This window comes from Bombus vosnesenskii, unplaced genomic scaffold (assembly GCF_011952255.1).
Source record: "Bombus vosnesenskii isolate JDL3184/JDL3185 unplaced genomic scaffold, Bvos_JDL3184-5_v1.1 scf7180000013267, whole genome shotgun sequence".
NCBI lineage: Eukaryota > Metazoa > Arthropoda > Insecta > Hymenoptera > Apidae > Bombus > Bombus vosnesenskii.
This window is the reverse complement of record NW_022882927.1, coordinates 1,636,012-1,660,485: the sequence shown is the minus strand read 5'-3', so window position 1 is coordinate 1,660,485 and position 24,474 is coordinate 1,636,012. Positions and strand designations below refer to the sequence as shown.

At 37.9% G+C, this 24,474-nt stretch overlaps 1 protein-coding gene across 1 annotated transcript in view; it reads right to left on the bottom strand.

The window, feature by feature from the left end:
• Window positions 1-24,474, bottom strand: part of LOC117230729 (suppressor of lurcher protein 1) — a 524,767-nt gene that overhangs the window by 455,256 nt on the left and 45,037 nt on the right. Inside the window, exon 2 of the mRNA XM_033488449.1 lies at window positions 495-561. Within this exon, the coding sequence (XP_033344340.1) occupies window positions 495-561 (67 nt within the window). The remainder of the gene's footprint in view (window positions 1-494; window positions 562-24,474) is intronic.

Here is a 24,474-nt window from a genome sequence, read left to right as displayed (position 1 = left end):
GAAATGAGATAAACGAATTTATTTTAAACGCTGGTTTTAACCGTTGCCTGTTTAATTCGTTGAAATCCTACGTATTTCTACGTACACCACGCCATGTGCAAAAATATCCACATGTGTGGCGCTTTGACCGTTCAGTTGAATTTTAATCTTCATTTCGAAAGAAAAAACGTATCAGGGTATACCGGATGCAAATAAAGTATTGTAAAATACCAAGCATTATAAAAAATACTACACTTTGCATATTATATATACTCTTTCGTATTATCTGCACTTTTGTAGTTTCAAGTTTCTTGGTAACGCCTAAAAACCTGCAGTCTAGTTGTCAACAACGATTCTCAATATCAAGCGGAACACGTCCAGTTGTTTAGGAAGCAATATCTCGTTTCAAAACGGCACGAAATTACGCGAACATCGCAGAGGAGGCAATAGAACGGTTTAAAAGTTAACGAGAGAACAGCTCTAATAAAAGCTAGGCAAAAGTATCTTTCTATTACCTGGATTTACGGCGTGGCAGTGGTTGAGGAGCGGCAGCCAACAGAGCAGTAGCACCGCTCTCTGCATCTGAAACAAAAACCGCAGATATTTTTCACAAGACGTTTAATTGCTATTCCGCAGCTCCCGACCATCTTCTAATATAATTATACGCTGATTAAAACGTACGATGAAAGCTGCTCGACGAGGCTTCCAGGCCCAACCACGAAATCCAATGGATTCGTGGCTGCACTAATTACAAGAAGGAGCCGTGGTTCAGCTCGAGGAACGCGTCACTAACATTTCGGAGAAATGAGCCACCATATACGAGTACAATTATGTACACATATGACATCGATCCCATAGAGATACGAGTCTTACTTAGCCTTGCCACAGTCCTCGAATATCTATATGCCGATCTCACTGTTTTAATAAGCAACTTATTCTAAACTTGTTACGTGAAGTAAATATATTTTGGATATCTTAAGAAAAACTTTAGCACGCAGTTAAGACGGGAAACAATGCGCATTAAGGAAATTTCTTTAATACTTTCCTCAAACTTCTAGAAGTGTATTCAAAATAAGGGAAATATGATTGAGTTTAAAGTAAACCAAAAACACGGTTAAATAAACCACGAATAGAACATCAAATAAGTATGACGAATACAAGATACATTTCTTTCCTCGTTAAATAATTTAAATATTAATAATCTACAAGTCTAAACAGATTTCCTATAAATAGGGTATTAAAGAATAACGTGACGCGGCACATTTTGAAAATTGTTCGCTTAAGGTTTTATTGAATATTCGACTTCGTAATGCCATTTTATCATCAACATAATCTAGAAGTGCATAAATCACAGTTTTTCCTTATCAGGATGCATGGGAATTTGGGACCGATAATCACCATGTCTTTTCGTATTGGTAGCCACGTGACGTACCATGGCACTTTGATCATCCAATTTAGAAACAGTCTGTACAGTCGTGCACAGGTGCGTCGGTACACACAGGGAGGACCAATCCTCCGGTGTCCGTTCTAGCGAAAGCAAATGAACTCTTGAACAGAGGCCTGTGCGCGTGCACGCACGACCGATCTGCGCATATACAGAAGCAGCCGTGCGAAAGACGGCGTATACTGAATTTCCAACAAGCAGACTTTTAACTGTAAAATATCGGAAACCGGCTGAAATTCTTCGTAGAACAGGAAACGAACGGCACGACCGATTTGTCAAATTGATTCGACCGGTGAACGCGTGGAATTTTAAGTTTCCCTCTTAGCCAAACCATCGGAGATACACTCGGGATTCACCGGAACCAGTTTTGCAAAAAGAGAGAACATGCACAATTCCAGCGATTACGGGAGGGGCGATACGAAGTTACTTCGAAACATATCGTTTCTTTTTAGAATATTATGTGTTACGACCGTTCACGGAGAGACGAGGTCGCTAGGAAAACGCGTCAGCGAGAGGCGTAAATTCTCGCTACGATTCGGTTAATCGACGCCGCCTAATAGTCGTTCCCCTGTTTCGGTTAAGATAACAGAGGTGGTTCGATGAATGTAACACTGTATAGTAAGTTATAAATCACCGTTTATTCTAACAACTTGTAAAGAAGATAGTTACGCTGGTGCGTATGTGTAAGATGAGTGAGTGACTGATCTACGGGTGTATTCCCGGTCAAAGGATGTTGACTGTACGAAGGATGGGAAATCAGTGCAGTTCGGTGACGATGCTGTGGCGGAGGAAAGCTAAGGATGGGTGTGTCCAGCGCACGGGACCATCGGATTTGTTGGTGTCGATTTTGGCTAAGAGAGTGAGGGAAATAGGCTTCGTTGTTAATTGGTTAAACGAAGGTTGGTGGACTAGGAAGGGTCTTAGCCGCCCTCGAGAGAAAGTAGTTGGTAGGAGGAAAGTTACATCGTACGTGAGTAAAACTCCGTAGTAGACAATAGTCTTTAGAAACGATTCGGAAAACAGATGTTTGTTCGGTTTGAAGGACCTCGACTAGGAAATTCCTGAGATTTATGAAGGGTACTTGAGACTATCGAGGGTACGCAGTAAGTATCCGAAGACATCTGATTCGCTGCCTTATAAATATGGGATGGTGTGACGTCAGGGAAGGGCGTGGCGTGAGGGGTAATTGTTTATAAACATTGTCAAGATATGTTAATGTTGTCAAGGGGCGTTACCAAGGTTTGTTAAGGGGAAAATGAGCGTGGAAAGTGCTGTCAGAGTGGAATTTATCGTGGTCGAGAGTGTTGTTGTGACGTAGAATCAGTGAGAAACGAATACGCGAAACGCGATGTTATATTCGATTTTGTGAGAGTGCAACGATATTGTGTTTATCATACTGTTTGTTCTGTTAACTTATTATTATAAGTTAACATTCCTACATAAATTTAACTTTAACATGTACAGTCATTCGTGGCATCTTCTTACGATAGATTATGGAAATAAATCGTTCGTTCTTTTGGAACTGATTTAAACTTATGTCGTGAATTTATTTGACTGTATCCAAAAGCTGGATCGTTACTCATTACTCAACGGAACATATAATAGCATCATCGCCATTTAAAATGTTACTTTAAACGCGTCTGTTTTGTTCCTATTTCGCCGGAGTTTCTATAACATTGTTATCCGCTTCATTAACGACGTCGATATTTATTAAACTTTTCCCGCGAGACTTTAATCGCGGTGTTCCGTCGAACGACATTAAATCACGCATTATTCACCGTTCTGGGCTAATGAATGCAACATGACACGCGTATATGATAAAAAGATGTTTCGGACAAACGAAACAGGACTTTAATCCTGGCAAATAGCGCGTCCGTAAATATGAATTAAGCAAATGACGGGGCTTCATTAAAATTGCACCATCGATTGGTTCCGAATGTGGAGCGATCTCGCACGGCTAAATCCACTTAAAGCCAGCACCAGGGTAGAAAAGCTCGTATCCATCCGCGCGATATTTCGAAGGCGATCCCAGCACAGGGGAAATGTACGTTCTCAGCCATTACAAGCGAATACTGTAATCCAAAATTGCTGTACCGAATGCGATCGATTCTACGCGCTTCTTTATACGAATACCGTGTCATCTCGGAATTTTTTCTTCGATACGGTTGAAGTATTAAACATAACGGACAGTAGGGAAAAAACAAGAGAAGACGAAGATGGTCTGACGGTAGAACTAGCTAACATTTAATATTTAGCCAAATATATTATTCGTCGTTGATTAGGATTAAAGCAATAGGACAAAAATAAATAAGTACCAGTAATATACGTACGTCGTGTTTCTGTCTCGATAAAAGTAAAAATTAATATTATAAAAAATTCTTTTTAATGACTGAAAAGACGAAAAATATGATAGTAGTCGATTCGAATGGTTCCGTAGATTTAATGTTAAATTAAAAGTAGTATATACAAGGCTATTCTATGTCTGTTGAAACGTAGAAAACATCGAACCGTCATGAGTTTTGGTCGACAGACGTCGTTTCGCTTTGCGTAAAAAGAATTGTTGACATTGGCGGACAATGGAGACCTCTTTGTAAATGTTTCACTTCCTTTGAAGTCAACCTTCGGTACACCTCTTGGGCAAACACTTAAAACAGCGATATTTTTAGTATCTTCTTTGAGGATTGAATCAAATAAAAGGGGAGGCAGCCGGAATATGCTAATATTTGCTCCGACGCGAGCGCCATAATTTTTTTTCCCCGATGGACATTGATAAAAATTGTTAAAATATTTAAGGAACAAAATTTATTATCTTTGAATAGTGGAACGATAGTTTGATTTCTTCTGCAGTAAAAAGTTAGAAATAGATCGTCACATTTTTAGGTAACTATTTCCTATTAAATTCAAGATTTAGACGTGGACTTGTATATTTTCGTTGCTAGTGTAAGTTCAGATAACCGTTTAATCGCGCAACTTTTACTGTATTCTTACATTCATACTGTTTATTCTTTTATCGAATAATTTCTGAATACCGAAGTGAAACGTTGACAAAATTTCTATTGTAATCCGTTAAATGGTCATTTCAAGAAATAAATGAATACCCTACGTAGAAGGTGGAGCGAGCGATAACGATGTTAATCGAAGATCAATGCATGAATTTTGGGAACGCTGTTCTGAAATTTTCAAGTTTTAGCAGCCTTATTAGCAGGATTAAAAAGATACATGAACAGAAACAAATCAGGAAAACTGAAGTTCGCGGGAACTTTTTCAAAGTTCTAATCAAACGTTCGTTTAACTTTGGATTTGTGCCAGATGATTGCTATCGAAAGTTGGAGAAAATCCTTAAAGCGTTTGCCTTTTAAAATTAACGTTTAAAGTAGTATACATTTCCTCGCGTTATAAAAATATTATTTCAAAATTAAAAGAAAGTTAATAACTTAAATAATAATAAAAAAAATTACATTCAAATGCTAGAATTAATGGTATGACAAATAATTACGTTCATATTCTTTCTATAAGGATCTTAATATCGAAATTATAATCGCTGAAAGTATAATCTAACCCACGTTTTAAACCTAGCCTGCAACCTTTTGATAAATCTTTCTCGGCTTCATTTCCAATAAGCAGCCAGCGGTTGACAAAAGATTTCCGTAGAGCGACAATTTCACTGAAAATTCTTAAACTCGTTTCGCTGCAATTGTTCGGTGTATGAGAAAAATTTTACGCGCGTTTTCCGTATACAATAAGCACTTCTCGAACGATCGTTGAAGATATCTGAGAACTGTGCAAATGAATCGGTTACGCCATTACGCTATAATTCCAACATCTGGATAAAAGAACGGTCGTTCGAGGAACGCAAACGCCGGATAAATGTTCGTTTAAGACGTTTGTGACCATATCGCTGTGCAACCCTTCGCGAGAATCGCTTACGATATTATCGAGCACAAAAAGCTAAACTTGAAACGAAACTTCAAATATACCACGCTATAACATTCGCTGAAAAATGTTCGGTCCACCTTATTTTAACTATTCTAAAAAATTTAGTAAAATAGCTTGGGTCACCGCGGCAGTCAAAATGTTAATTTAGTTCATATTCCTAAAGCCACTAGGACAGAAGGTCAATAAGAATCGTATTTTTCCCCCTCATCGCGGTAGACTGCGGTGGTAATATCCGTTGCGACAACCATTCGGAATAGGAATGTTGTCCTGTAAATAAATTTCTCGTGACAAAGGCCCAGCCTGGCTACGCTAGGTATATAGTCGACTCGGTGGTCGAACGTTGTTAGTTTCGTTTTGCAAGCTACACGAAATAGGCAGGACAGCTGTTAGGTAAATGTATTTAGTGGTAATTGGCGCGGTTTGCATGTCAAAGTCAGGTAAAATGCGAATCACAAGGACAGCGTGGTATAAATTTCGCAAATTAAACTTTAGAAGCTGTATACAGCGATATATTGACAATTAGGAAGTTCTGCGACGATGAAATACTTTCGCCGATCAGTTCTATGGGGAGCCGGTATGTATAACAGAATATAGTATCAGAGAACTTAACTTTAAATGCTAACTTTCTCAGTAGCTATATAGAATGGCATTCGTCACACGTTTAGTGACGAATTTAATAGCAGTGTCATCTCCAAGATGACTTGACGTTTCCTCGAATCTTATAACATACAATATCTAGTAGCTGTGTCTCAAAAAATAAAAAAAATAAAAAAAATGAAGATCGATTTCACGATGTAACGTGAAAAATGTTTTATAAATTACTTGCGAACTTTTTCAAAGTATAATAATTCAATGTATAATTGCATCCGAACAGAAGATCAAAGTGTCGTAAAAATATCGCTATTTACGACAATAAAAATATAATCGTTGTTTTTATATAATATCAAGCGAGTCAAAATGAATTCATATTTGCGAAACTAATAGTATAGAGCGTACTATTTTCACCGGCCTGACTTCCTGCTGTCCACTGGATGATTAACACGGATGCTGTGGAATGACTGGAAGCACGTTTCGAAGCTACACGTGGGTGGAATCCGGCCTAGATTTTTCATGAAGCCCTTTTCCTCGACGAAATGGAATAAATTAACATCCCAAATCTGGCTCTTTGAGCGGTTACCCCTGAGAACTCCAATAAAACCGGCGTAGAACGATAAATAGAATAGTGGAAGGAGTAGCCATGGCCTCTCCTCGTGCTTTAATAAGCATGTGTCCGACAGAAAGTTCCAATCGGCGAGAAATATCGGTGGTCTAAAAAACTACTCGCGAACGGTAAAATGTATTATTTTCACCGTGGAATTCGACTTCGAATAGGCAAACCAAGTTTTAAAGAAGATTCTGCGAAACCATGCAGTTCAATATAGCTCGAGGTTTACGATATTCATAAATAAATTTACTTGAATAGGATCGAGAGAACAAGTATGTAATACATTGAAAATTCTGCCGCGCTACATACCTGAACGAAAGACTGAATCGGCAATGTATCACTGAGTAAATATTAATCGACAAAGATATTACTTGGTATATGTACATCCATACTTAATAGACACTAAAATAAATCACTTCTTGGTCAGATAAATTTTATATATCACGATAACTAAATATTCCGTCTTGCAACTATCGCGAATATCGTCCAAGGTTATCTTTAATGAGCAAAATCAGTTTGACACCCTCTGTGAAATCGTTAATAAACGTTATCTAGAATGTATCTGCCGAGACATCTGTGTATATCGACACAGGTCTGTGTATATGTATATATGTATAGGTATTAAAATATATTCTCAGTCGTACACAAGCTGCGTCGCGCTGATACTTGCCCTCGACGCCGTCTCGAAATTGTATTAGCGTCGTCTCGAGTCCATGCAAGAAGTAGGCCGTTCCAGTTGCACTCTCTCGCGGAGAGAGAACGCGGCAAAGGTCAAAAGTGCATGAATTGTTGCGAAGTGCCTCGGTCCTCCACTCGCTAAAGCAGTACAATGCGATCGGTGACCCCGTTTCGTGTTGTCGGCCTGAAAACCACCGGCGACTGCTGACATTAGTGAAAAGCACCGCGATCAACTATATTTCTACGTCTATTTCTCTTCGTTTTATTTACTTTGTTTTTCTTGTGCTTCCCCTTCTCCTTAACGGGCTAATAGACGAAGAGTCGAAAAAATACGGATAAGTCTCTCCCGATCTTTCCAACTTACTCTCAGTACACGCTTCTGCTACGTTCGATAATAAAATCGACGAATGTCGTGGCTAGACGTACAGTCAGTCACGAAAGCCTAAACACATTCGTCGAAAGCTCCGCTCCCCAGAGGCTTAAACCCAAAAACCGCATCATACAACAAAAAATGTAAAGCGCCGACACATAATACAGCATGGCTACGTCGTGTCGCCGCGTATCGGTACCTTTGTCTAACATACCATTATAAAAATTCATGTTTATTGTGAATAATGCACTTAAAAACTGTATTTCTGGACTCGATAAACTCCTTTGTAAAAAAAAAAAAAAAAACTCGTCGAATTTTACGTATATGACTTACCAAGGTAACTGACACAATTATTGTTGACGTATTTTTATTAACGTATTAAGAAATCTTGGCGTAGTATTGCATTACAAAAGCTTTAATTTTTTCAACGCTGGGGAAATAGGAGAACATTGAATCTTATGTTAATCTCATGTTAAGCTTGTCATTTTTATGATTTCATCAACATATAACAAGCGTATGTAATCATTGCGGCATTACATTTTATATTCTTTTTTTACTTCAATTTTCCTCGTAAGAAAGAAGGCAAATAAGCCGTATTACAATTTAGCGTTACGTGTCTGAGTGTGTGAAAAAAATTCGTAGAATTAACTTAACTATGTACCACCATAATATTTTATATTTAAGGAGAGGAAGTGTGCAGAATTTTGTGACCGATTGTACTTTGTACCGTACTTCGTTAAGACCAGTATAATGTAAGCTGGTGAAGTTCTTTGTTGCAATGAACGCGTTTGATCGGAAATATTAATATCGGGAAAAGTAACGATATAAATTTGTGAAAATAATCGATATACGTACGATATGACTAATATATCAAAAACACTGCGCTTATACTTCGTATATACAACTTCTGACGCGTGAACAGCTTTGAAGATCTCTCAATGAAACGAAAAGCGTTAAAAGCAGTCACTAGGACAAAATTTATACGAGAATGAATCCTTGTTGAATATTTTGCTTTATGCATTAGCGATGAGCGCAAACATGGTTCCGTCGAGCGTTATTTACGAGCTGCCCTTGTCAGCTCGAGTGAGATAGATTTGTATGAATATTTCCTCGTTTTTTCTTGAAATTTTACATTACACTGCTAGTGTCACGTATTCTATTACGAATAAAGACTAGTCGACGCTGAGAACAAAAGAGTGCCTCTTTCCTAAACGATGATCAACAATGGCGTGCCGTTCTGAAAAGAAATCACCAAAGTGTTACAAGAATACGTGTACACATTTCGTGTCACATAAATTCTCTGTTACACTTGTACATCTACAAGCGTCGCGTACATACGCTGAATCTAGATGAAGATTTCCTGAAGGCATCACCCTTTGGAATACTTATTTTTCCTGCTCTAAGTATTCGTCGTAAGTTAGGACTTTCGATGAATCATTTTAAGCGACTGGGGGAGCCTGTATATAGCTCGTTCGAATGAAACTTTTGTCAAAGAAACATAAATACCTTGAAAAATTATTTCAACATTTCGTGCTTATTTATGGCATTTACGGGAAAGTTAAAACCTCACAAGTGTATAGAATGCACATGATATGCAAAAATGTATGAACTACTCGAAATATAATATCTATCGCAATGTTTAATAGGCCAACCAATTCTCTGCTTAGATTCCATTTTTGGAATTATACTCATAAAAATATGATTTCGCATAAATACACGTGGTACCGCTACAAAGGTTTATTACAATGAGACAGTCTATATCGTGACTGAAACGGGTAACCATCATTTTCTATAAATTTAATCGACACTGTAATTTTTCATTTTGGTCGGAAAGGATGGTGGAATACTTAACAGAAATATCATACATGCACCGTGCAAAAGTGGCCAAAGTATCGGCGTATGTATCTTGTCTGAGTTATCGCGAACGATGAAAACTCTCGTTCGATTGGCTCGCGAAACCCGTCGCGAGCAGCAACCAAGAGGGAGCGATGCAGTTCGATACTCTCGTAATCGATTCCGCCGTTTATTTATTCTCCTATTTCTTCCAGTTTCGGAACGGTCGACCGACTCAGAAAGTACGATCGATCCGCGTAATGAGAGATTCGTATGCCAATTCGATACGACACTTAAAGTCGATTCCTCGCCGCCGATGGAAAAATCGTTCATTGCCGTGCAATACCGCTGCGAACTTGCGCGACACATTTCGCACGGAAAGAAACGGAAGAAAAAGGGGAAAGCGTGTCTTCGAAAATTGCACGCTTCTCCGCGAGTTTCCTACGACTCGGAACGGAAGATTAGGGAAGTAGAACAGGAAGAAACTTATATTTTTAGCGCGAGGCTCGCACGCCCGGAAGGAGAATGGAGATATAAAGTTGCCATTTTCTCTCGGTAGAAAACTAAAACAGTTCGCACTCCCTCGAGCCAACTCGGAAACCATTTTACTCAACTGATACCGATGCGCAATAAATAACTTCTGATTAGAAAATCGATGTTCGATCGTGGTCGATAAAAGAGAGCGAACGGTCGAAATATCGTGTTAAAGGTCTTTTAAACGCGATGACAATAGATGCTATTAAGAAGTATGAATTGTATTTAATGCCTGCAAAAGTTCTACATGACGTATTAAAAATTTTAAATAATTAACGAAGATATATACGTCAACAGCTTTCATGATAAATAATATATACGTGATAAAATTAAATCATGTAAAATTTACATCGTATGTTGCTCGGCGAAAGCTAATGTACTTTTGAAAATTCCCATTTCAATTATTCCGCGTATCAATCTACAGTATCCAACGTAACTCAATAATGATCTCTTTATTTTATTGTACCAACAGTTTTTCATTATTTCTCGTTTCAATTAGTAATGCTCTATGGTATTGACATCTTGTATCTTGTAATGCCTTTTCCGATAGATTTGATATATGAGATTAGCGCGAATTGCATGGCAGATCGACGAATAACATATTTTTCAATCCAAGATAAACGATATTATTCCGACCCAAATTACGTCGAATCGAATCTGTAGGAGAGTAAAAAGTTAATATTAATTTATTACGATTATTTGTGAGTAATTTCCGAACACTTGCGCTTATTAAATGTGTGATAGGTTGAGGCAAGACGAAAAGCGATATTCCCTGCGAAGTTTCCTGCAATTTGGTTTTATACGCGACATTCACGAATTCTTACGCAACTTCATATTTTTACGAATATAACGGAAACTTGTTTCACTCGATTAAACGTTGTAATAATCATTGTACTTTGTATATTTCACACGTTTTTGAATATTAACGCATTCTGTGCATTTCGTAGATTCGAATTTTGCATAAATCCACGCAAGTCCGCAGTCTACTTATCATAATCGCTTTCCACAATAACTCCTCCGATATCGCACGTGCTCCGCTTACTCGTACAACTATTTAGAATTGAAAACACCAAGCTCAGGATAATTCCGCGTTCTTCGTAGCAGAAACTCGTTGACAAGCGAGGCACAGACAAGCCCTGGAGCGACGAATTTCGAAAAGGGGGCATTTTGCGACGCGAAAACAATACTTTCTCCAAGCAAAGAGCGTCGCCGGAAACTTTCAGCTCGAGTTTCAAGCGCGTGTATAACTGGTAAGCGGTTCGCTACTGCGCTATAGTCAGAAAGCAGGAAGAAATATTTTTCGGTGGTACATTGTTTGCGCGTCAGGTCACGAACGCCGCTTTCTCACGAGTGACATCCTGGTGTGTGCACAGACGTCAGATAGGCTCGGCCAGCCTTTTTATTCGTCTCCACGCCCTTTGTAGCAAACTAGAGTGGAAAATGACGGTGTGTGTCAGCCGTTTTACGAAATATTATATCGCGTTCTCGTTCGCAGGCCAAAGTGGCCGCGAGCCGGTAACCAGATCGCTTTAGACCGCCTTTTGGACGAGAGAAGCAATTCGATATTTAATTCTTAGACGATACGAACATTCAACTACGCAGGTGGTAAAGCCGAGTTTGCATCAGCCGACAAAGTTTTATTCGTACGTATATCTCGAGAGAACTTTCCTCAATTGCGTTTTTAATTTTCATCGTGAGCTTCAGGGTGGGGAACAATTGTAGCGTTACGTTGTGAAAGTAGTACGAATAAATGATAGTATCAAGCGAAGAGAGTCATTTTATAAGAAAAGCTTTTACTATGTTATAAATGAAATGAAATTAACGATATACCAAATATCATCATGAAGTACGATGTCTAAAAAATGATGGAAGCAAAATTAAAAAGCGTTACGGTTAACAAATATTCGCATGAATTTGCCACATGTTTGACTTGAGATTTTTCCAGATTATATAAAAGCAAGTAATTAAAATGCCCGTTAATTACAAATTCCATGCTGCTTATTTAAAGATATTTTATCGAAGTCGAGCACAAACGCAGTTCCACGCGAAATAATCGAGAACAAACTTAACTTTAAAAAAGGTTACGTCAGGGATTTAAAGTAGGCATGACGAAACAGGCAAGTATGAAACAATTGTCCCCGAAGTCCAGGACGGATGCGTTTTGTCAACTGACCCACTACATTCCACTCGCTATAATAACCAGCGTAATTCTGTGAATTTGGTCGACCGCCTCCAACAACAAGATTATGACCTTCGTGATGAATAGCCGTGGAAAATGTAATGCAAGTCTCGACTGACTGGCGTTTTTAATTAATAAAGCGTGCCAGGAATACCCGAGCTATTTTTTCCACTTTTATGTCGAGACTCGCGCCGCTGCACAAAATAGCCTTCTACGCAATTATTATCGTTCTTGGATCGACTACCTTACTAATTGCTACTCACGCGTGAAGCCGTTACGTTGTTATTTTCTTTCTATAAACAAATACAGTGGCTGCAAAAAGTACAATCACACCATATTTTTATAGCATTTACATACTGAATAATTATTTGCAAGAATATTAAATTTCGTGTTATTCGTTGGTATCTTCGTATGATAACAAACAATTTGATACCACGAAAGTGAAAAGTATAATCTGATGAAAAAGGAAATGCTTCATCGAAGAATAATGGCGTGAGCAAGTATTTTTTGTAGCCACTGTATATGAAAGAAAATATCGATCATTTTAACGCACAAATATGTAAAAGAACTATAATATATCGCTCGGGGTCAAAGATCATTTGGAATTAAACTTTGAAATACATTTGCCGACATACATCTTTCCGAAAAGTTTGGAAACAGAAAAATCAATTATTAAAATATAAATTGACAAGGAAATTGACTTTTATGAGATTTAGTTTGCATTTTATATCATATATTTTATTCGTTATAATTAAAGCGATATAACAAAAATAAATGGACACGTATATGCTATAATTATGTTTCTATCTCGGTAAACAGGCTATATTCGTTGTTTAATATCACCAGCATGGTAATTTCAGTAATTATAAAAATAGATCTGTGCCTGACATTTTGATGGATTTGATAATTTCAATCTCAATCAAAGGAAACGCGATTAAAACAATGAATATAATGTTATATAATGCATACGTCCAACCATATTTATATAACATTTCAAACACGCGACGTTAAAGTCAAATGCAGCGGAGACCACGGAAATTTTCAGGATGTACTATCAGGATGATTTTCGATACAAAAGTAGCACAAGTAAAACGTTTAGTTGTAAATTTTATGCATTAATAATTTATTTCCAAATTACTGAAACTTCAATTGATTGTTATAAACGTAAGGTATAAGCAGATAGGCAAACAGTACGAGAAGTTAATAAAGAAGCAAATAAATCTTACGAGAAAACAAATTTTCCTTTATCGTGAAGTTTGAACAAAAAACTGAGGAAATTGAACTAAGAAATTCTGCCTCTTGGACTTCATTTTCCTGATATTACTTGAAAGATTTGATACTTCTTTCAAGTAAAAAAAAAAAAAGGATGTTGCGAATGTGTAAACATTAATTTACAGAATAACAACGAATGCGTCGGTATGTCTTTGTTTGTTAAATATAAATCAATTAATATTTCCCTCGACTGATAACATTAATTCGATTTTTTCAGAAATTCAGAAAAAATGTATATACGATCGACCTTTAAATAATTGTAGGTTACACAACGTAGAAGTAGGAGGTGAACACGACGTTCGCGCTTAGATTCGCATTTTTCTTGAAAAAAAAAAAAAAAACAGCATCAGCGATATTGTTGCAACAACACAAAATGTCGAGTGCATCCTGTATATCGTGTGTGCATCGATCGCAAAAAGGCTTTCAACGAAGCTTTCAACGAAACTCCTCTCCCAATGTACAACACACGTAGTACGCGTGTATAATTCATCAATCTCATAAATTATGTTGGCAATTATGAAAATGACTGCTGTCATAAATCTAGAAAATTTGGATTCGTTAGATACTGTGTATTATATCGATTTACAGTGCGCTGTATCATCCTGAAAATTTCCATTGCATTGAGTCGTTTATTTGGAAATAAACTCCGCCAGAAGAATGTCCACTCTGCTGGGATTCAATATTTGTATTACGAAATTTAAGCAGACAGTATTGTTAGTATATCTCTGTCGATTTGATACAAAACCGGTCATTCGAGCGCGTAACAATTCAAATATTTCGGATTATACGCTGCTTGGATATGTTTTCGTTTCTATTTTATAAAATAAAAATTAGAGTTAAGATCAAAATTATAATTGCGGAGACTATCGTAAGGAGAACTTCGAAAGCACTTGTCGGTATGGTTAAACGCAAACGAAGGTTCAAAAGGACAACACACGTTGATGGAACATGCGGTCGTCACACGCGTACCGATGCGTGAGAGGTGCTGTTTGCTTTGGATCTCGTTCAATTTGAATTTTCAATAGATTTCGCGGCGAACAGAGGTCTGAGCTGACCTGAGAGAACAAGCAGAGGTGTGCTGTGGAGGTTGAACCAATAGAAAAGAGTGGTCGAGATACGCTTTTGTCGAAATTGAAAATTTATTTGCTAAATGCTGATTCGAAAGGTGATGGAAGTTGAAGAAACTCCGATTCCTTCTTTTTTCTGGCAAGTAAAAGAAATAGATGCTTAAAAGGAGGAAACTAGATTTGGCAAACTATCAAACAACACAGTTTCAATGACATAAAAAGAATTTAAAAATAAACGGTTTATTTTGTTACGAAACAAAGTGTACACGCCATAAAGCAAATCTCAGAAGAAGAACGAACGTTATATCTACAAATGTTACGATTCCAGGCAACAATGTGCAGAGTTATTTATTTACAAAAACCTTTGAATTATTTTTACATATTTTCAAAAAAATGCCAGGACTACAAAAATATTTCCACATACTCTCATTTTTTAATAAAACGTTCGAAACCTGGCTGTTGAAATATTTGCACATATTCTCGTTTTTTCATGAACTGTTTCACACGTAGTAACGACGATGATTTGTCCTCAACGATTTGTGAACTTCATTTTGCCACCAATATCCTGATACTTCTAATCAGCGGTGTATGTTGTTGCGTGTCTTGAATAATTTACCCCGATAAAGGAAACGATAATCACAAGCAACTGCGAATAAACAGGATCATGCGAATAAGCTACAATTTCTAGAGAAATAATCGACGTGCGCGTAATCGACGCGACCGATAGAACGCACCGCTGCTGAGATATGATCGATATTCTTGAAAAGGCCGAAGGTATCGAGGGAAGCCGCTTCCGCGCGTAATTTACCTCCGCATGAATATCGTGATTTTGGACTGAAGTAAATCACCGAGGAAATAATTCACGCGCGCCCACGGAAACACGCGCCTCACGGAAAGCGCTAAACTTTGTCCTTTCCGCGCGAACAGCCCGCAGCCATCGCATCGGCGGGGTAAGGCTCGCAGCTCTCGCGAAACGAGCACGTTCAAACGGCGAACAGAAATTCCAGAGCGGCAGTATTCGAACAAGAAATTCAGGAGGTGAAGCGTTACGGAACAGCACCCACCAAGCTTCGAAAACGACGCACAAACGTGGGAGATAGTAGACAGGCAGAAGAACGGAACTAACGAGTACTCTTATTTACTTCGCACCACGGGATTTTCTGTGCCACAGGGTACGATCGTTGGTATATCACTGTTTGATTATAAACACTCGTTCTCGCGAGGAAAATACGCTGAGAAAACTCATGCCCTCGTCTCTTCTTTTTTTTTTTCTTCTTTTCGCTTCCTTTCACCCGCTTCAAAGATCCCAATCTCTTGCAGATTAAAAATAAAGGTACTATTTATATATTTAGAGTATTACAAAATGAAACGTAATAATAAAGGAACGTGATAGATGTAAGAAAGATACGCGGCATAAAATTTCAAAATACAAAATTTTCATTCTTCGTTTTTACGCATTCTTTTAGTTGTATAAGCTGAAAAAAATGGAATTTTTCTCGCGTTTAAAAACCAAACGACTAGAATTTTAAGTACTTACGAAATTTACTTGTCGTAAGAAAGAAAGTTGAAACAACCCTAACTTTGCTATTCTGTATATCATTTAATATTTATACATTCCTCGTAGCATCCCCTTTTTTCCTAAAACTCATCTCGCAGCACGTGCTGTCTACGTTACTGTGTCTACGACTCGAGATACAGGAAGATAATGGTATATTTAAATAAAAAATCAGATGTGATGGCAAAAAATCAACAATCAAATTCCACTTTACTGCTGGATATTACGTTGCTACAGAGTATTTTTTATGTGTCATTCGTCAGATTTGAAGGACTTTAATCGTATTGCTGAGAATCTAATGAGATCACACATAATGTTAATTTCCTGGTCAGCAGCGTAATTGAGATTATTAAAGAAAGCGCAAATACCGGAATCGTAAAAAAATCGTCGAAAAACCGACAGACAGAATATTTTGAGTTAAAAACTGTATGGAAAAAAGTCGAACATCAAACAAACCACAACAAATGAGAACAGCTACAGTGCATCAGTTAGCGTCTGCCGGCGTAACAGGCCAAGACACGCGCAAAAAGGTTGATAGATTACAGGATTTACGAAGCACGGCGATACCTTAGCAAGACAAAAACAGAAAATTATGCCTGCAGAAAGCGCGTTCCGTTTTTGGTGTTCCAAGCCAGCGAAGCAATCGTAAACTTCGGCGCGGCACTAAATTATACGGTGAAGTAAGAAACGATAAACTTTCGTCGTAGCTATAACGATCGAAGATGCATATGCGTGAAGGGATTGGAAGTTTCGATGTGCAACAAATCTACGTGATAGACGATCCGGTGAAATTACTTTCACGAAACAGCCGTAAAATAAATGTTTATACATCTAGTAACGCACGCGACGACCAGCGGTGCGCACTATCGAACAGTCGAAACATCGACCATATCGAAAGCAAACAGCGAAACAAACTTCTTTTTGATGCATCGTGAAGAGAAAAAAGGCACCAACTATGACCAAATTGCATTTCGTTTCCGTGATTAAAGAAATGATTGAATCCTTTCACGAGAATATTTTTTTATATTGACCGAGTTTATAGAGTTTTGAAATGTTTGAAATAGTTTGCTATTTGTGTGGTTAATTATTTTTTATTTTATTTTCTAGCAGTTTTCATTTAAAGTTGCTCGAATGTTTCTTTCAAATATTCAACTTTTTAAAAACATTTATCGATAAAGAATCTCATCTATATGTTAATTGAACGTATTTTGAATTAGGCATAGTTCGAATCCATTCAATTTCCCTAACACACTCATTCGTTGATTTATTTACGCAATTTCAACGAATCCTCAATGAGGCACAACAGAACGCAAATATTTAACGATTTCCATCGACATACATTGCTCGACATTTTATTTGCAATCGATTTGCACTTCATGGAATCAGTCGATATCAACGATAATGCCAATCGTGTATGCAGCAATGTATACATAATGCCACAACTAACTTCATACAGACATGCAACGTTGTTCCGATCGTTGTTTAACTAGAAAACTAGAGATCTGGGTTGCTACCGTTTCGACAAATACTTACTTTTCCACCGAATCAAATGCAGATATTTACTATTCCATTAAAAATATTTTCAAATTCGTCGAATCTCAATTGACATATTTCTGAATTTCCTACAGCATAGCGCGTCGGTATATCGCAATATTCTGCAAATTATTCGTATCGAAGTTCGAATATGTTTTTTAATTCTAACACATTTTTATTGCAAGTTTTAATAATTTTAATTCGTTCTTAATTGAACATTCTACAATCCCTTGCGCGCGCTTTCAGCGTTCTATTAATCTTCTGAAGCACAAATTACGCAAATAATACTTTGCTGCAACGAAAACATCCCCTCGCTATATCGTACTAACTTCGTTTAACTAATTTGTTTACCACAACATAAACTACAACTCCAGCCACGCCGTCTCGTAGCTTTCCTCTAGTAGCTTCCTGTTTAAACTGAATTCAGTCCCGCAACTTCGTGTTAGGAACGAATGATAAAGTATTACGAAGTAATCAGTATTAGGGGCTAAACAGAGTTTATCTCGCTTCCTTTTACCCTTAGTAGAACAGAGGACATTTAGACGATTTCAACAACCTGTGGCACCGAGTCGTTCGATGTTCAGCGAAGGACGCAATACTGTAATCGTTGGATTGCCGAAGTCTTTTTTTCATCCTTTGATCGATCGTAGTAGAAATCCTTTACGTCACTTTTCTGACATATCAGTATGTCATTTCTGCCATAACTTTAGTGTCCATAAAGAAAGTTAAGTGACATTGAAGTGACCATAAAATTAATTCAGCATGTCGATCCGAGAAAATCCTATTGAGTACACCTTTTTCTATACATGCATAATGCACGGTACATCGATCATGTTGGTACCATACGCCGAATACACGTTACACGGCGAATAATACAAGGACAACACTAGAGGATGCGAAACAAAGAATTACCGCAGCATTTTTTGAATGGCATTCTCTGACATTCTTTGAATTACGTAAAAATTCGTAGACTCGAATTCACGGAAAAATAGTTAAATGTTTAGCGATCAAAGGAAACAACAATTTGAATGACCGATCGTTACGATACCAAAGTTGTGTTCGGACTTAATATTAGATAAAAACCAAACTTATGAATTATTTATCGAAACAGCCTTGAAAAATGCACTGACGTTCTAGAGAGAGAGAAAGGGGAAAAGAAAACGTTGATAAAGGTGTATTTGCATTGGGATACCAGCGTTGGAAAACGAGCTGACCAAAAGAGTCTGAAAGGAACTGGAAATCGGGGGGAAGGAATTCCTGTAGACATTTCATCGCACAGTTGGGTTGATCAAAGAAGAATACGTCAATACGAAGATCAGTGCGAGACTCAGCCACGGAAGTAATATTATACATCTCTCGGCGAAAGTTCGAAAAGTATCAGGCTGAAAGGAAACCGAAGAAAGACACGGAAAACGGTTGGATGCAGCGCGTTCGTCGAATCGTACACAGTGAAACGGATTGATCCCGAAAACGTTCGAGTTTCCTTGCTTTTGCAGTCACCGCGCGGAGTATACTGGGTCAGACGTCGTGTTTCCGCAACGATTTTCCTTCGAGAAACAGTTGCGGTCGCGCGAAAAATTCACCGACAAGATGGATCGCCAGACCAAGAAAATGAAAGAAACACTTGGAAAAAAAAATAGAGCGGGTCAACTGATTTAAAACGTAAAATTGTTGTTAAGATGAATCGTGAAAAGATAATTCCATGTTTCAGTATTGCACAGGTGAATGCATAAGAAATATAACGGTTTGAATAACGATGATATATCTATTAGCCACATTCAATGGCATATTAATGACAAAATAAAATAAGATCTAGGCATAGGTCTATGAAATCTAGATCTTTAGATCCATATCAATAATCAAATTAAAATGTATTTCCAGCGAATAGATACAGAATATCTCTAACGCGTAAAAATTATTTTTGCGCTGTGACTACAATGCCCCTTTTCTGTGAAAGCTAGCTGTAATCATTTTATTACGCTTCACGTAAACAGTAGTTTTATCGTCGATCGTAATAAAACAGTCAATATTTCAACGATTTAAGCATAAACTTTTCTACAGAAGCGTCTTGCAATGTCTAAGAAGCTTTGCACATCCTTAACGCAAGTAGGATTTCTGAATTCTTCAATAGCTTTAACTTCGTCGAATAAAGTAGAAATTTTAAATATTCGGCAATATCTTGTAAGAATGTGCATCTTCTCCGAGTAATAATTCATCCGTGCTCATCTGTATATACGAAATACTTTTAATCTTATCGATAACATCGATAATACCAATATTAAAATTTTATGGTACCAACGTCTCTTCGTATTTATAGAAACACGCAATAGAGTATAATAAATTAGGTTTGCGGAAATCTAGGTGGTGATCGATAAATATAAAATGACGTTTCTTTTGCCTCGTTGGTACGATATGCCGATTGGAAAGGATATAAGCTTCAAAATATGAATAGCAAGCACAGCGGGAAACGTTACGTTGCATAATTTACTGGAATAGTTTATTCATTACAATGAATCTTTCATCCTTTCTTCGTAAATGTTGCTTCACTGCGCCGCGTTATTCCCACGCTACGTCGATATCGCATCGTGCGATACGAGTCGATAAAATTCTCTTAGCTTCCTCTTCCAAAAATGAAAATGAACGCTTTCTTAAAACATTAACAATTCTTTCCGTTTGCTAGAATGAGAGCAAGACCGAAATATAAAAGTCGAAAAATCATAGCGTAAGTTAAAACAATAGAAATCAATTACCCTCTACATTTGATCATCGAAAAGGCAAAATTCTGCCAAGATCGTTTGTTGATCCGTGCATCCGTCATTTTCTCAGGAGTAAATTGAAAAATCGAAATTAGATATCCGCGAGACATACGCGTGTAAATTCCGAATGTATCAGGCTGTCCGCGGTTTATTGACAGTTCCGGGACTTTCGTAGTTTCCGGATGATGAATAGTCGCGTCGGTAATTATTCGAAATGGCTGCTCTTTCTTTCCAGTCACGATTGGTAGCTTTGTCGTCGAGAACGTTTCGAAACCTCTGATTCGTCGTCAAGTTGAATGAGAGGGTAAAAATCCGAGCCACCCGTTCGTGCAATCGTCCCTTCTCGTTCCAGCGGATTGCAACGCTATTGTGGTCTAAACGATGTGCGTGCAAGCATGTACATGAAACTCGCCTAAGCGAAAACCATGCCGGGCCTCTGTCTCATTATCTATAGTGAAACACAGCATCGTTGAATCTCTAATTGAATCGATCGAGTTGTTTGTACGTCGATCTCGTTCGACGCAGGGTTAATGGATCGGAAACAGTTCTATAAAACCACGCGAACATAATGGAGATTCGAGAAATGATCGATAAACGGAAGTATATCGCGTTCTTTGATCGATGTCTACGAATACAGGAAACTTGAGTCGCTATACAAAATGAGACATTTAATGGAATGGACATTTAATGGAATTAAATTCTACGGTCGTAGATTTTGTAATAAAACGTAGCGATGAAAGAGTGATTTTGAATTTCTAGTATATCAGCGCTCACAAGGAAACAAAGTGCAGAATTTTTGTAAATTTCCGCGTGTCTGAAAATAGCGAGAAATCGTCGAACGAAGCACATCCATCGCTACCTCATTTCGTATACCTGATTAACTTGTTAGTTTTACGAGCTTCGTCTTGTCAAATCAAAATTCTCCAGAATGGCGATATTTAATTCTCACAGAGACTGTTTCAATGAAAAAGTAATATCGATTTTATGATGCAGAAATAAATCAATTTATACACGCTATGGCGTTGCTGTTTCATTTTTCTATAATTCTATTTCACGTTCAGTAAGCTTCTTAATACCACTTCCATGGAAGGATATCGATTTTGATTGAATAAAATGGTGTATGTGTTGTTCAGTTCCATCGGACGTGCTTATTCTTTCTCCATTCAAATGGCTTTACAATGTCTGAAAAAAAGCTAGTAATCTAATAAAATGAATTGCTACGTAACTATTAAAGTATAATTATGATAATTTTATGCATTTCAAAACCACCAATGATTAATTTCGCTCCATAGCTTTCGCTGTTTATTTCATATCAATCTAATTGAATAGCAGATTAGCATGTTTACAATTTAATTACTATCGCATTGCTTCGTATGTAAATAAATAACAATTTGAAAACTGGTCAATATACGTGTCAATCCACGGCTATTGATGTCACACGATATTATGATTCAAACGAGAAAGAACACAATGTTAAACGCATTTACACCGATTTCATCGAATCTCTTTGATATCGATAAAACATCGTTCAACCTGATTTAAGTAATCAGTTCCAATTATTTACTCTAAACCTTCGTTCAAAGATTAACGATAGGAATAGTTTCAAAGTACTAAAACTCGTACAAATCAATTTTATACCGATTTACGACAAAATAATTAGAAAACAAAAGCAGTGCAAGACATCCAATACAAGTTAACATCATACGAAACGTTCAAATACTTAGGACGGATAGTGCATCAACCGCAAACACTGCCGACTAATTAATACCTAATTGCCTCAAATTCCGATGAAACTCCATTAAACCTGCACAAAGGGACGTGACCATAGACGATAAGAAATTAGCGAGATTACAAACGACTTGTTGGCGTGTTTGTGCGGGCCTGCTCGTTGTAACCTATGCGAACGTGATGAAATTATCTCCGTACGCTGTACAATGGCACATCGAGCATTGAATGTGGCCTAACCGTAGTCCACGACCATGATATCGCCGCGCCAGTGTACCTTCTATTTGCAGGAATCACTGCTATTTTCATATGGACAGGCTACTATTAATTCTGGTTAGTCCGGTAATTATTTCACATTAATCGTATAACGAGGTTAGCCATGATCAATCATGCGTCAAGACTCGTGACCCTCGTGTGAGCTCCCTCGTCTCTCTCTCTCTCCCTCTCTCTCTCTCTCTCTCTCTCTTCGTTTCTCTGCCGTCGCGCTACAGGATTATGGGTAATTCGTGAGCGTAGTTATTCATACGACGCACGTGGACGTCTCTTCTCCGCATTGTTCCGCGCCTACGCGAACGTGCTTCTAGCCTGACGACCGGCCACAATAATTATAAACCGTGTTCCTCCTATAATTAAGCCGCGTCCGCTTCGATTTTATCCTCCTAGCCAACAGCACGTCTCCAGCTATCAATCCGATAAACGGAACCGGCACGGCATCCACGTGGAATTCGGACGGAAAATGTGCTTGCGTTTTCGGCTCGACGTGGCGGACATTTCAAATGTGAACATCGATCCGGCTCTCTGTCTCTCTTTCTCCCTCGCGACATTCCTGCGAATTCGCTGTTCTGTCCCCGTGCACGTTCACGATAATTGCTTAATAACGCTTGGAAGGCAACCTGTGCGTTGATGAATTCATGAGCAGGCTGCTGGACCAGCGACCTGTCGCGACGGTGTTAAGTGTTAGGTTTGTCAAGAAGGTTCGAGTGCCTGTCCGAGCGACAGTGGTGTGAGTTTTAGTAAATTAACATCTCCATTTTTTGCCGGCATCTATTAAATTTGGAATAAGTTAAAATTTCTTTCTGACAAGAAATGACGGACAAGAGAAAGTTCACGAAAGAAGAAGCATAGAAAAGCAACATAATTTTAGAAAACAGATGTGTTATATATAATGTAAGCTATAACATGTATATTACGTACTTGGCTTCACGTTGTTCAAATAAAGTCGGTGTAATTTCGGAGTAGTAAACGTGCACACCTCTGTGTTCCGTAAACGGAACAGAGGATTTACATTTCATAAGAGAAACGAATAAATATAGCGTATATACCGCAGAATTTATGTACAGCTGCCACGAGTAAAATATTTTTAGTACAATGTTATTAAACTTCACAGTGTATCAATTTTAAACCTTCCTTTATCCACCATCGTATATCCATCCGTTCGTTTAATAGCATCCTTTTCTTCGAGACGTTATCATCGTAGAGACAGTTATCGTTCTTTCCTTATTTGAATAACCATTGAATAGACGATAAACATGTAGGGACTATGGACGGAATGACGCTTAAAAATTCGTAACCACGTCGTACGGCACGGAATGGAAATTGAAATATGAATTGTGACATTCTGTGTAAAATGACATAGCGAAATTGAGTCGCACTCGAACCTGCTAGTCATACATATTGCATTCGCAGCTGGATATTGCGTTACGGGCAAACGAACACGGCACGGACCCGTGCTTTGACGGTCGATTGTGTACAAACGCACCGTTTTCGTAACACACTTATGCTCCGTAAATCGTGTGAATTATTAATTACTGCTATACCAGGCAATGTGGCTCGTCGGAGGAAAAAGAGCAACAGCGCGAGAGCAATTTTCCGACGGTCGTTGGGTTTACATACTCCTGAGAATAGAGCGAATTGCCTGGCTCATTGGATTCTATCTCCGACCGTCGTCTATCCTTCTGAGCAATGCATGAGAATCCGGTATGTTCGTTGAATATTTTCCCGTCGATATTTTAAACCCTATCACGTAACGAGATTCCGCGAGTCATTTCTTCTTTGAGAGAGAATTCTTTCATGGTATGAAACTGGTTGAGAGATCGATCGTGTTTGGATTCCACGATGCCTGCCATTCTTCCAGGAGTGCGTATAATTTGTAATTCCGTAAGAAATGTTGAAACGTGCATTTCTTGTCGAAGAAATTGTAACAGAGAGAGTATTAAAGTAGAAATTATCCTAGTATTTCAATTTAATATTGTTAATGAAATTTTGTACGTTGCAAGTTATTAATAAATGTTGCTCGATAGCAATAGATTTAGTAATAAAACGAATGAAACGTTGCAAGTAAATTTTATAAACTACAGGTCATTTGATTATCCTATTTAACGCGTGACCATAAAATTGTGAAAAGGTTGC